Below are 12000 nucleotides of genomic sequence, written 5' to 3' on the forward strand. Positions count from 1 at the left end.
CCATGCTCTTGACCTTCATAAAGCGTTAAGTATGATATATACGCCTGAGGCACTAACTTAAGTCGTAGATCACGTGATATTTGTTTAATTTAGAGCTGATCTGAGCTCGAATCTATTCTCTAACATTTTTGATCAACGCCAGTTTCTATAGCCTACACCCATGAATTATTCTGAACACATACCATATTAACAAAGACAGCTAACAATATCATCGTGTAATAAAGGCGCACCCCAAATCACACGATGATCACAGCACATCATCGAAACGAGCCTACGCCGCTCTACCTACACGCCGAACTGCTCCCTAACATCCGCCACATAACGCTCTACGCGTCGCTGCCTGCAACGGTACAATCGCAAAATATCCAGCCGGAGATCTGCTTATCCGGCTCGTGTCGTGCTATTACTATATCTCTCCCGCCACCGTACGACCATGTCACGGATACACTCAAGTTACCCGCTCGTGTAAATGAAGCATCACGGCGGGCCTTGAGTATGGCTGGACAGCAAGCTGGGGATGCTAAGAACCAGCGAAACGGTCAACGGGAATACTCGTTCAGAATGCAGATCGACGATGAAGATAATTCGCTGCTCTCGAGAGAAGAGCATGTGGATAGCTTTGTGCCGTGGACTGCGATGGACATGACTCACTGTACTATGCTGCGTTGTCGCCATTGTAAGAATATTCTTCTTGACTCACGTGTGTCGTGCGACTCCAACCTTGAGGCGAAGAGTATACAGGGCTGGGTGTGGAAAGACTTGCCTAGCGGGAATTGGGCTGAGATGATGGATTTCTGGCACTGTCACAAGCCGGATCCTCATGAAGGCCATGACCATGATCATACCAATGGTATTGCCACGGAGGACCAGAATGCTACGGTGAAGGGGTATGGTGCCCTGAATCAGGTTGTTGCAACTCCAGGGACTGTTTTAGTGGACGTCGCAACTTTTCTCATAGCGGATATCGACTGTAGAGGCTTGAAACCGGTAAGCACGAATGTTCTTTTCAGTTGTGTTTTGACTAGCATTGCTATGGCCATCCTTTTTAGTGCTTTACGCCCAGGCCTTATTCTAGACTGCGATCCTATCCAATGTATGGTATGGGCAAAAAAAGAAGGAGGCCATTTCATTACCATGCTTTGGTCTTCGATACAATTGCCCTACAATCACTGCATCTTGGTCTCTCTTTTGGTCCGATATCTGCATAACGAAGATTGAGTGGTGCCATGGCTTGGTGCAGTTATCCTCTTCGTGATGGATTTCGCGTCCTGCCGTGTTTGCCGTTTGATTTTCACGGTGTTCGGCCTGGATCAAGATTTCGCCTCGCCTCATTTCTCCGTTGATTCAGTCTTCTTACCCACAGGCATGGGATTAACGTGATTACAGCGAGGTACATGTGGGAAGGAATTCGGAGATTAGGTTACCCGTTAATCCGGCAACCTCGACCATTGTCTGGTGGTCAAGAAGCAGATACTAGACTGTAGCATTTCACGAATACAATTTATATGCGCTCTATGACCAAAGCACACCATGTTCTTAAGCCTATAGTTTCTTACATAGCAACAGATTGCTGATAAAGTCATTCTTCTAGGTCGAAAAGAAGAGTGCAATTGCCGCTTCCATGGAGGCACAGACGGATTTGCTTTGCGACAATTGCAATGGCCTAATAGGGATTGAAGACACGGTTGCCAAAGGATGGCGATTATTCAAAACAAGCGTATCTGTAAACCGGCAGTTGTCGCAAGGCGCGCACGAAGACCCAGCATGGGAAAGTCATCCTTTGGAGGTGGTTGTAGCAGCTCAATTGTTAGAGCTAATTGAGAGAGAAAGTGCTCGACGATTTGTTCTCCATTGTGGACAAGGAGATGGACTACTGGTATGTCGTCCACTTTCCCTCAGACTTGTTACATTCGCTCATCGATGTATAGATCTGGGTTTTCAATCCAGACATGCAGTATTCGAATTCGCACTCTGATCACAGTATCAATGCGCAACGGGCCATGAAAATCTTGTTTCAGGATGTTACTAACGTGGATGAGATGCTTCAACCTGATCGTGGCAAGGCGTCATCATTGTCCCTGGAGGAACTTCGACTGCCATCAGGTGTCTTGTCTGTTGTGTCAGAGACTTTAAAAAGAAGAAACGAGATGATACCTGAGTCTGCAAGGGAGTTTCGGGAATGGAAGGTTGGCATTATGCATCGGTTTGACCGGGCAAAGAATGTTTAAGAAGTAAGTTGGTATGCATTCCCGCTCCGTTTGTGGACAACGCCTTAGGTGCCATCCTTCTTTGAGAATGCATGACACCGGACCAACTTCCCATTCCAGAGTGAATCAACCTTCCTCTGCTTCATCCACTGTGCCACTTTAACAGTTCGTTCCTCCGGTTCGCGTCTAATGTCTCTTTTTAAATGGCTTGAGCAGTCCATGGACTTCGTCTTGATTTCCTTCTTTTTCACAAAAAATCAATACAAGCTTTCTGCCGATTCCTGCTCTTCAAATGACGACTGAAAGCCGAGATCTACAACCTTTAACAGCAAGCAACCACAATGAGGATGATGTCACCTGGGAACATTTGGAGGACGTGGTCGAAAAACATACACCAATAGAGTGCCATGTTTATTCACGCTCTACAAGTGCAGTCAAAACCGAAAACCCTACCAGACAGGAAGCACTTCCTTTCCCTGTCGAGATTATGGGTGTCACGTTTACGAACATAACTATTCCTGAAAAGAACTCGTCGCATTCCTGCATTATACCTCCAACAATCATGATAATCCCTCCTAGTCCTTCTGAAGAAAGACCACAGGAGGCCTCAAACAGCCATCTTGAATCTACGTGAACACGCCTGAGTTAGATAAGACCACCACCCTCGACACCCTTTTGACGCGAAGAGTTGCGAACAAGCTTGCAAGGTCAAGTCAAATGTTCTAAGCAAGGCTCAGGCAAACTTAGTCGAAATACAAACTCGAAGTTGTGAAGACTTTGGAAGATTTGCCAAACTGTTCTACATCAGAGCTCATACACGTGGGTGGTGAGGTGTCCTTCCTGCCTCTCATTTATTTAGTTAGAATTTAATTTTTACTTTTCTTATATATATGTATATATATTTTTGTGACAGCGACACCCGCCAGTGTGCAAGTAATTGATTCCAATTCGCCAATCGTAAATCGTTTTTATATAATATCATGGCGCCTTACCATCTTGCTCATATTCCAACGCTGATTACGTTGAGGAATAAGCTGCTCCTGCTGCCTCTACCCTTCGAATGGTGTCTCGTATGGTCTTTCTGCCTGTGGCGTGATTCTTGCGAGATGCCGTCTCTGGCCATCCTCCCAATCGAAAATAGCACTGTGTGCAACAACGCGGTTCTAATTCCCAGTTAGTTTTCCTTGCATAAAAGACAACATCGGTAAAAGTTATTCTTACATCCCAGACTACAACAGTTCTTGGCCGCCACCGTACACGAGTCTGAATGTCCTGGGACAAGGCAATGTGATCATATAAGAACTTGAGCAGGAAATCCGACTCCTCTTTCTTGTATCCAACGATGTATCGGGTGACTAATTACCGTTAGAGCTCTAATAATGATCTAACAGCGTCAATCAAGGACTCACATTGTGGGTTCACAAAAAGAGCTTTCTCCCCGGTGACGGGATGGGTCCTGACAATTGGGTGTTCCGTCGTGATGGGATCGCGTCGTGCAATACCGCCCTTGTTTAAACTGTTGTTGACTTGCTCAACGCCAGAGTGAACGGCTCTCAGGCCGTGCAAACGCTTGCGGAACTCGGGGGACAACCGTCTGTAGGCCTGAGCCATGTTACAGAACAAAGTATCCCCACCGCTTGAGGGGCCATCTAGCAGGTATAGAAATGTAGTACCTGGAGGTTGCTTCTCGAAGGTAACATCAGAGTGCCAGGTAAGCGAGTTCGTGTGGGTTTCCAGGAATTCTGCACCACTCCTGTCGTCCGCTCCACGATGGACGAGGTGAATCTCGGGGAAGCCCTTTGGTGCTCCAGAGCTCTGGTGGATGTGGTGTCGACCGAAATAGCCACCAAACTCAAGGGCCTTCTCAATGGGTAGCTGAGCGAAGTCCTGGTCTCGAAAAGCTGGAGAACTCTGTCAGCAAAACAATATAAGGGCAATATCTTCTTGTATTGAAACATACCGACAACTTTTCTTTGGGCGATGAACAAGGCTAGCTGGTCTTTACCCTTATCAGTTAACTGACTCAGCTGGATACCACGAACCTCACTGCCAATGGTTGGAGTAAGCTCCTCCACTTCGCCCTTGCCCTCAGGGAAGAGATCGGGGAAAGTTGGATCTGCATCCTTCCCATGCTCATAATGCTCAAAGGGCTGAAGCGGTGGGTACCTATCAGGTAGTCAGCTACGATGCTCAAGCGACGAGACGAAACGAGACGAGACATGTTACGACATTGGGGTTATATACTTTTCCGTTTCGTTGTCCCAGACAGGGAGATAACTGGGGAAAGATGCCGGGGGCTGCTTCGCCGTCCCTTTGATCTCGTTCTCATGCTCATAAGATTCACGGTACCCTACCCCATTCTCCTTGTTAAAGCCAGTATCGGTTCTGAGAGCGGCCTTAGGTGCCGTGCGAAGAGAGAGAGTCTCAGTTATGGATGGAGCCATCTTTGCTAAATTTTGTTCAGAAGTTGATACCCTTTCAGTCTGTCTTTTGTTCTAGCAACAAGCACTGGAGTGATGACAGGGGCTATCTCCTACATATAGTCATCCCACCACATTCAATCACCCGTCTCGAGATCCGATTATCCGACTGGCCTTCCAATTATGCAATGTTTGCGGGGTATGTCTAATCCCACTTCTTACTCGAGACTTCATCCTAGAGTAAGTTCACGCGAGGCGCGGGGTTCCTCGAAACGATCACCACAACCAGTGCTAAATCATCGAGTGAATCATCGAATGATCCGATGGCGTGATAAGACAAGATTTGCAAGGATTGACAGTCTGTCCATTGTAGACTGACTCGCCATCACGGAGCTTTGTTGACTGCTTCATGGTAGGCTCACGATCCGGACCGACCACGGCAATAAACACCGTAGCATTTTCGTCGAACCGATAGAAAATTGAAATATCTAGGCTGATTCTAAGTCGTAGCAGTTGACGCTGTCGCTGTCTAAAGTGATACGCAGCCGTTGTTGCAGGCCAAGTATGACGTGCTAGCGCAACCTGTTCGCGCAACACGCGATAGCCCTAAGGGGCAATCTAATCCCCCCGCTTGTGGAGTTAGCATGTTTGCACATACACTCAAGTCAAGTAGGCTCCCGCCGTCGAGCTAGGTAAGGAGACACTGGAAGAGTCACTGCCTCCCACAACCATTGCGTTCTTCACATCTGGAAAGACAAAACATCATTGACACTCCATACTCGGTCGAACGATGAGCTCTTGAGATGGCAGCACTTTAGATAAAAGATACTGATAACAGCTCGTTCTGAGATAGTAGAATAATCGCCAATCAGAGCTCGCTCCAATGTTGCGATGATGATGGCAAAATATGCCACCATAAGCCAATCCAATGGTGAAATTGTCCCCTCCACGTTAGGTACCTGACCGGTTTATCGTTGCTACTACCGTATTCATTTGCGAAGGTTGGCAATTGTTGCTTGTTGAACAGTCTAGAACAAACGCTAAATGACATCTCTGCCTCTCTTGCGTTGACATGACTTGTCTTTTATAACGTCAGCGCTGTTCGATTTGCGTGATGTACCCACTATGCAGTCCTTAATGGGTCCTAGATCATCGGTTCAATACAATCAATAATGTCTCCAGTCTTGTTAATTTATCAGAGCTCCACACATGTGGACTCCAACCCGTACACGCGGATGCTGGCCGCGATCTGCAGTGTCTTACTGCATTTCTATCAGAAAGATGATATCGTCTTCATGCTTTACATGTCCCTATTGGCTCTAGACAACAACCCACAATGCGCGGTCCTCGCGTAGTATCAGCTAGCTCCAGCCTTAAGTCCAAATTGCGATTACGTGCTAGAAAACACAACAACCTGAGGAACCATAGCTACGAGGTAGCACTTATTAACGACCTATGATGCCCTTATAACTTTGACGACTCATCTACTCCCGCTACTGAGCCGGTCGGAAGACTGCCTCATCTAATAATACGGGGCGAAATGGCTTCCGACGACCGCAAAGGAGTGATCGTAAACGCCGAACCAGTAAACGATGATTCCAAGCAAGTGTCAGCCGGGTCATCCTCTGAAACGCTTCCTGCTCCTGCGCCCAAACGAGTCAAGGATATTAGCGAAGGCGCTTTTGATACTACTGAAGACCCGAGATATTACAAGCCAATCGACGACTATGAAGGCATTCATCGTTGGGACCCGGACTTTGAATGGGAGGAGCAGGAAGAGAAGAAGCTCATAAGAAAGGTATTCCTGATAGAGCTACTCGTTCAAATCAGCTCAAGCTAATAATAATGCCAGATTGATTTACGGGTCTGTACGTTCGCTTGTGTCACCTTTTTTGCGCTGCAGCTCGATCGAGGCAATATCGTTCAGGCGATGTCCGATAATATGTTGGATGACCTGGGCATGAACACAAACGACTACAACACTGGCCAAACAATCTTCTATCTCGTTTTCCTGTTTGCGGAGCTCCCATCTCAGTTGATATCAAAGAAAATAGGGCCAGATCGGTGGATTCCTATCCAGATGTTCTGCTGGAGTTTAATTGCTGCCTTTCAGGCATTCCTCTCGGGTAAAACATCATACTTCGTCTGCAGGGCCTTGCTGGGTCTTTTTGAGGGTGGTTTGTAAGTTTAATTTCCCAGCAGTGAGTATAATCCACTAACGTATAGCAGTATCCCGGACACCATTCTTTTCCTCTCCTTTTGGTACAAGTCTAAGGAGTTGCCTATCCGGTTGAGCTATTTCTGGGTTTCCTACGAGGGAACCTCTATTATCAGTGCCTTCCTGGCATATGGCTTCTTGCACGTGCGAAGGCCTGATGGAACCGGTGGTTGGCGGTACTTATTTGCCTTTGAAGGCCTGATCACGGGTATTATTGCGATTATTGCCGTGTTCTGGATGCCAGCATCCCCGACCCAGACGAAAGGCGGGTTCCGTGGCAAGGATGGCTGGTTCAACGAACGCGAAGAGAAAATCATGGTCAACCGAGTAATCCGCGATGATCCAAGTAAGGGAGGCATGCACAATCGACAGGCTGTGACGCCGAAGATGCTTTGGGAGGCGCTTTGCGACTATGACATGTGGCCCATCTATCTGTTAGGGTTAACCTGGATGATCCCCAATACTCCCGCAACAAGCTACATCACGCTACAGCTGAAATCGCTGGGATTCGGTACATTCGAAACGAACCTTCTGACAATTCCGGCTTATGTGATTTTCATTATCAACCTGCTTGTATGGACCTGGATCTCCGAACGGTTTTACCAGCGTTTGATTCTTGGCGTCGGGTCTATGATTTGGTGTCTAGTCCTCTTGATTGCGCTTGAGACCCTGCCAGATAATGCCAGTCCTTGGGCTCGATGGATTATTAACGTCTTACTGATTGGAGCACCATATGTGCATGCAATCATTGTTGCTATGACCTCCCGAAATGCAGGCACGGTTCGAACAAGGACTGTTGCTAGTGCGGTTTACAACATGATGGTTCAGACGTCAAGCATCATTGCCAACAATGTGAGTAACCTCTGCTAGCTCCTGCCATTCTCGCTACTAGATGTGTGCTGACCTTTGAATTACTAGATCTATCGTGAAAACGATAAACCGTACTATCGTACCGGAAATAAAGTCCTCATTGCGTTAACAGTATGGAGCATGGCTGTATTCATTGGAGCCAAGTACTATTACATGTGGCGCAACAAGTACGTTTTTCTACTAGAAACATGTAGGCTTATCAGGGAAAGATACTAATTCATCTAATCTGTGTAGGAAGAATGCCGAAAAATGGGATGTCATGTCCAGCGCCGAGAGGGAGGAATATCTGGGCGCTAACAAGCACTTGGGCAATAAACGGTATGCTACGTTTTGGCTCTTTTGACAGCACACCTTGCTAATTACTTCACAGGCTGGATTTTAGATTCATCCATTAATATACAAGCACGGCGAGCTAGATCCAGCTGGATATGGATCATGGGGCTTAGTTATGATTGAAAAGTCCTTTGTGATACCACTTCGTTTAGAATTAGAGGGCCAAGCCCGAATGAATTAGAAGAACCTCAAAAGCATGTGCCGCTCAGTGACTCACGTTAGGCCTCGTTAGTCGTACCCCCGCTATGTGTACGTCTATTCGCATGCATCATATCCGAAACTCTTCTACTCTCCGATTACATACTCACATCCATCCTCTCCAATCCATACCTCATGCAACTTGCCAGCCGGTACATCGACCCGAGCGCCAACACCAAATGTCTCCTTTTTGACCTCTCCATTGTGTAGTTGAGCATTGTCCTCCGGATACGTAATTGTAAGGGTACCTTGTCGTATGAGATGCGTTGTTAAGCCCGCATGTCTATGAGGTGAATAGTACGCATTGCTGGAAAATCACAGGGAAGTAAGCACAAGCCCCTATAAAGCTGATCGTGTTTTTCCCCAACTAGAAGATTGACGATAGATATACCTTCCATCAGACCAGGTAAATATATGTTTGAATCCCCAGCCTCGAACTAGACGTTCGCATTCGCTGCGAGTTCCGATAGGGTATATTTGGGTTTCTGTCATTTTTTTTAACCGTATGCTTCTATGAGGAGAGTAGTGGTACAGCCACGCTCGAGTGTAGGTTAGCGTTAAAGAGCGAGAGAGAGTAATCTAGTGTTGTGGTATGTATGTTGAACTGATTTGCTGCGGAGGCGATGACGTCGGCCCAAAAGATAAATACCTTTTTCAGTACTAATTCACTGGGATTCGATTCGGCGGAAGGGACCATCACGTGGATGATGTTCTTTCCTTGTCTTGATTGGACGGATACTGTTTCCATACTTGTGAGGGAGTTTAGTATGTATTGACCTAAAAGAGGATTGGACTTTTGTAGGTTCATGGAATCTTACCATGTACTGTCCCGTTTTGACGAAGTCGAACAGATATATGGAGTACCTTGGGTACAATTAGTATATGCTACCTTAGTAGATTTACTTAGTCTGTCCATTACTTCCTTTTTCTCGTCGACCGTAGAAGTAGAATGCCTGCATAACAGGGCACTACACAATGCCAGATTAGGAAGGAGCCACGCGTGACTTGACTCTTGTCCGTCCAAGCCTCATTCCACTCGTTGATTGTTCTACGTCGTCCATGTTCTTCGCACTTTACAACTCCTCTCATCCGTGAAGCGTATCTATTGAATAAGACAAAGTGCATCATGTATAACTGTATTGCGCTCATGTGTATCCTATGCTATCGTACAATTCCTGTCTCCAAAGCCTTCTCCAGCTTTGTGGTCCATCCCAGATTAAGGGCTCCTGTCTAAGGAGTATGTGGTTTTCGCCGCTGCTATCGTCCCTGACTATTCCACCGTCTGTTCCACCTCCAAGGAACAATGAAAAAGAAAGGGCGGTTTGAGGGTTTCCAAGGGTGTCTTCGAAGCGGGTGGCATCCGTCTTCTTTCCCTTCCCTAGAAAATGAGATGCTTAAGTCCCCCAGCGTTGATTAAGTTCTCCGAGTCGTCTGGCATGACAGAGAGTCAGTATATCTGTACCACAAGACAATGTGTCTCTCTATCTGGTTGGTTGTTGGAGCTTACCGAACATGATCAACCAACAGGAGTACCGCAGACATGGCAATCCTTCCCAGGGATAACCCATGTTTCTTTCCCACTTTTCTCGCATTCTGGACAACGTTTTCCTGGCATCTAGCGATAATGGATACATCGCATACGGTCAGAAGCGTTCTCAGACAGGAAACCTTGTGTCTGGCACTCACCGGCATGTTGGCTATTGTGGCTACCCAGTACTTTGGATCGGTTCAAGAGAGGAATGAGGGTCGGTTGCCTCCGAGAGGTGAAAGGTCTCTCAGGTTCTCGAAGGCTGAAGATGGCCAAAGTTTAAAGGAGAAAATGCCAACAAAGTTCAAGTTTTAGCGCACGTCTTGTTGGTTGCTGAGAGCTTAATCTGTTTTCTGGGACGCCAGTCTCCCGCCCTTATATAGTTCGGCGGTACTCGATTGATCAAGGACCCTCACTTAGACCCGAAATTTCAAAAGAGCCATCGGGAGATCTCCATTCCCGGGTCGATCGATCGATTGATTGATGGACCGCATTAGTTACACTCAATGCATCGAGACAACATGCATGTTGGAATCCCTGCCAACCCAACATGTCGTGTCGAGGCCGAACTATTCGGATGCTCCCGTTCATGACAAGCATTGCATTTCAGCGACTGGGGCCATCACACAGTGTGATCCGCTCTCTACATGGAAGATACGTGTCCAAGCTCAAAAGCGGGTACTGATGATGAGAGGAGGGGGATGGTGGGGAAACGCAAAGGAAAATGCAAAGGAATATCCTTGTACGGCAAGGAGGGAACGTCTTCGGCGTATATTTTGGAAACCGTTTATGCAGCTAACCATGGAAACTCAGCGTTCGGTAAACCGTCCATTTGGGCCATCTGGGTCCTCTCGAACCCTAAAATGTGACTGGTTGCGAGTCATGTTGGAATGGCACGCGATCTATCCCACCGCCATCACGCACAATGGACTGAGCACTTGTATCACCAACAGGTACATGTCACTCATCAATTTTGGAAAGCCGGCGCGCGTCTACCTCACATAGGACATACTCGGTCAAAATTTAGCTGTGGTTTGGAATTGAGGGGCCTCTGGTCAGCTTGTAATCGGGTGGACCACACACATCACATACCATTCTTATTTTCTGCTGCTCGACCGGGTCTAAAGTCGCTAATTGGCTCCCTCCTAGTCCATGCATCCCTGTTCTCCGTTTGGACCAAGGAGCACATTGCTTGCAGGGAGATAAATGTACACCCATGGAACTTCAGCCCTGGCTTGTGGTCTCTCTCATTGTACTAAAAGCTTTCACATCACAGTCTAGTGACTAGCGTCAAGCCCCACCCAGCGCCAATGTATGTTTGCTCGCATGCTGACCCCGTGGGACAGGCAAGACTTTCGGGACCAGCCTTTGTCTCTTTTTCAATCCTTTTTCTTTCTCTTTCTTGTCAACCCTTTATTTGCGAGCCAACTCTTTCTCACTTTATTACCCCCTCGCTTTTGCTGGGCTGTGGAGGCGTGTGCGATCCTTTTTCCTATTACCTATTCTAAACATGTGCTTCCCACGATATGCAGCCCAAGTAGGAACGAACCAATAACCGAACCGCTGCCTGTTGCACCCTTGACAAGTTTCTGCGCAGATCCGTGCCGGTGCTTCGGGTACAGGGTGAGCTTCAACAATAGAAAACACCTCCGAACCCCCTTTTTCATTTTCCCCTCTTGGGTTCAGTCCGCTCAGCCACCTGCAGACTGCCGCCTGTCTGGGTTGAGCTGGGTTGCGAAACTGAACTCTATCAGTATCTCTGCCCCACTGCTGAGGTTGCTTAGTGTAATTTCTCACATCCAGGCTAATGATTAACTCGGAATTGGATACATAAAAAGCGTGCCTCATCAGGGATTTCCCTGTGAGAATTTGGGTTAGAATCTGCGAGCTGTGCCAACACCTATTCTCCGATATCGTGCAGGTGGCTGATTGAGCGGACAAAGTGTTGTGCGACTCTTGGCCTTGGCTTCTTCCGAATTCCAAGTCTCTCACTGTTTGTTACCGGTTGGCTCTCGCGAGAGCCACGACGAGAAATTGCAATATCTGAAAAGAGATTCTTGAATTAGCTGGCACGCGTCAGACTAGCGTGGTCTCCAACGCCAAGGCAGCCCCTTCCTATTGATATTCATCCAAATTGACAGGTCGACTTCGAGCAATTTCGGGTGGTCATCTATCAAATCAGAACTGCTCCGGCTCTTCCTTTTCTCACCCTTTTCATTACCCCTC

The 12000-nt window shown here is 47.2% G+C and overlaps 6 protein-coding genes across 6 annotated transcripts; 4 read left to right on the plus strand and 2 right to left on the minus strand.

Annotated features, from left to right (window-relative positions):
• Window positions 1-243: 243 nt before the first annotated feature.
• Window positions 244-2235, plus strand: BDW43DRAFT_298041 (HECT-type E3 ubiquitin transferase; the record flags this gene model as incomplete). Its single annotated transcript, XM_032044496.1, has 5 exons — window positions 244-970; window positions 1064-1191; window positions 1592-1876; window positions 1929-2119; window positions 2160-2235. 5 exons carry the CDS (start codon window positions 244-246, stop codon window positions 2233-2235), a joined length of 1407 nt encoding a protein of 468 aa, XP_031903905.1.
• A 1021-nt stretch (window positions 2236-3256) lies between these two features.
• Window positions 3257-4651, minus strand: BDW43DRAFT_308078 (TauD/TfdA dioxygenase family protein; the record flags this gene model as incomplete). The annotated part of the gene is made up of 5 exons (XM_032046396.1): window positions 3257-3370; window positions 3429-3562; window positions 3617-4108; window positions 4168-4373; window positions 4452-4651. 5 exons carry the CDS (start codon window positions 4649-4651, stop codon window positions 3257-3259), a joined length of 1146 nt encoding a protein of 381 aa, XP_031903906.1.
• A 1516-nt stretch (window positions 4652-6167) lies between these two features.
• Window positions 6168-8110, plus strand: BDW43DRAFT_308079 (putative transporter; the record flags this gene model as incomplete). Its single annotated transcript, XM_032046397.1, has 6 exons — window positions 6168-6425; window positions 6480-6808; window positions 6857-7697; window positions 7764-7882; window positions 7950-8033; window positions 8086-8110. The coding sequence occupies 6 exons, from the start codon at window positions 6168-6170 to the stop codon at window positions 8108-8110; spliced, it is 1656 nt and encodes a 551-aa protein (XP_031903907.1).
• Window positions 8056-8871, minus strand: BDW43DRAFT_266844 (uncharacterized protein). Its single transcript, XM_032040914.1, has 2 exons — window positions 8638-8871; window positions 8056-8553 (listed from the first exon to the last, which is right to left on the minus strand). The coding sequence occupies exons 1-2, from the start codon at window positions 8736-8738 to the stop codon at window positions 8334-8336; spliced, it is 321 nt and encodes a 106-aa protein (XP_031903908.1). The 5' UTR covers window positions 8739-8871; the 3' UTR covers window positions 8056-8333.
• Window positions 8872-10157: 1286 nt separating this feature from the next.
• Window positions 10158-10933, plus strand: BDW43DRAFT_230374 (uncharacterized protein). Its single transcript, XM_032039518.1, has one exon. It carries the CDS (start codon window positions 10258-10260, stop codon window positions 10777-10779), a length of 522 nt encoding a protein of 173 aa, XP_031903909.1. The 5' UTR covers window positions 10158-10257; the 3' UTR covers window positions 10780-10933.
• A 1-nt stretch (window position 10934) lies between these two features.
• Window positions 10935-11722, plus strand: BDW43DRAFT_230380 (uncharacterized protein). Its single transcript, XM_032039519.1, has one exon. It carries the CDS (start codon window positions 11089-11091, stop codon window positions 11587-11589), a length of 501 nt encoding a protein of 166 aa, XP_031903910.1. The 5' UTR covers window positions 10935-11088; the 3' UTR covers window positions 11590-11722.
• The last annotated feature ends 278 nt before the right edge of the window (window positions 11723-12000 follow it).

The sequence above is a fragment of the Aspergillus alliaceus genome (genome assembly GCF_009176365.1).
Source record: "Aspergillus alliaceus strain CBS 536.65 unplaced genomic scaffold BDW43scaffold_7, whole genome shotgun sequence".
NCBI classification, from domain to species: domain Eukaryota; kingdom Fungi; phylum Ascomycota; class Eurotiomycetes; order Eurotiales; family Aspergillaceae; genus Aspergillus; species Aspergillus alliaceus.

Bases quoted from the DNA above. Each gene is read 5' to 3' on its own strand.
- BDW43DRAFT_266844 (XM_032040914.1), bottom strand. From the start codon at position 8,738: ATGACAGAAACCCAAATATACCCTATCGGAACTCGCAGCGAATGCGAA. The intron at 8,554-8,637 runs GTATATCTATCG...GTGATTTTCCAG, and splicing joins TTTACCTGGTCTGATGGAAG to CAATGCGTACTATTCACCTC.
- BDW43DRAFT_230374 (XM_032039518.1), top strand. From the start codon at position 10,258: ATGGACCGCATTAGTTACACTCAATGCATCGAGACAACATGCATGTTG.
- BDW43DRAFT_230380 (XM_032039519.1), top strand. From the start codon at position 11,089: ATGTTTGCTCGCATGCTGACCCCGTGGGACAGGCAAGACTTTCGGGAC.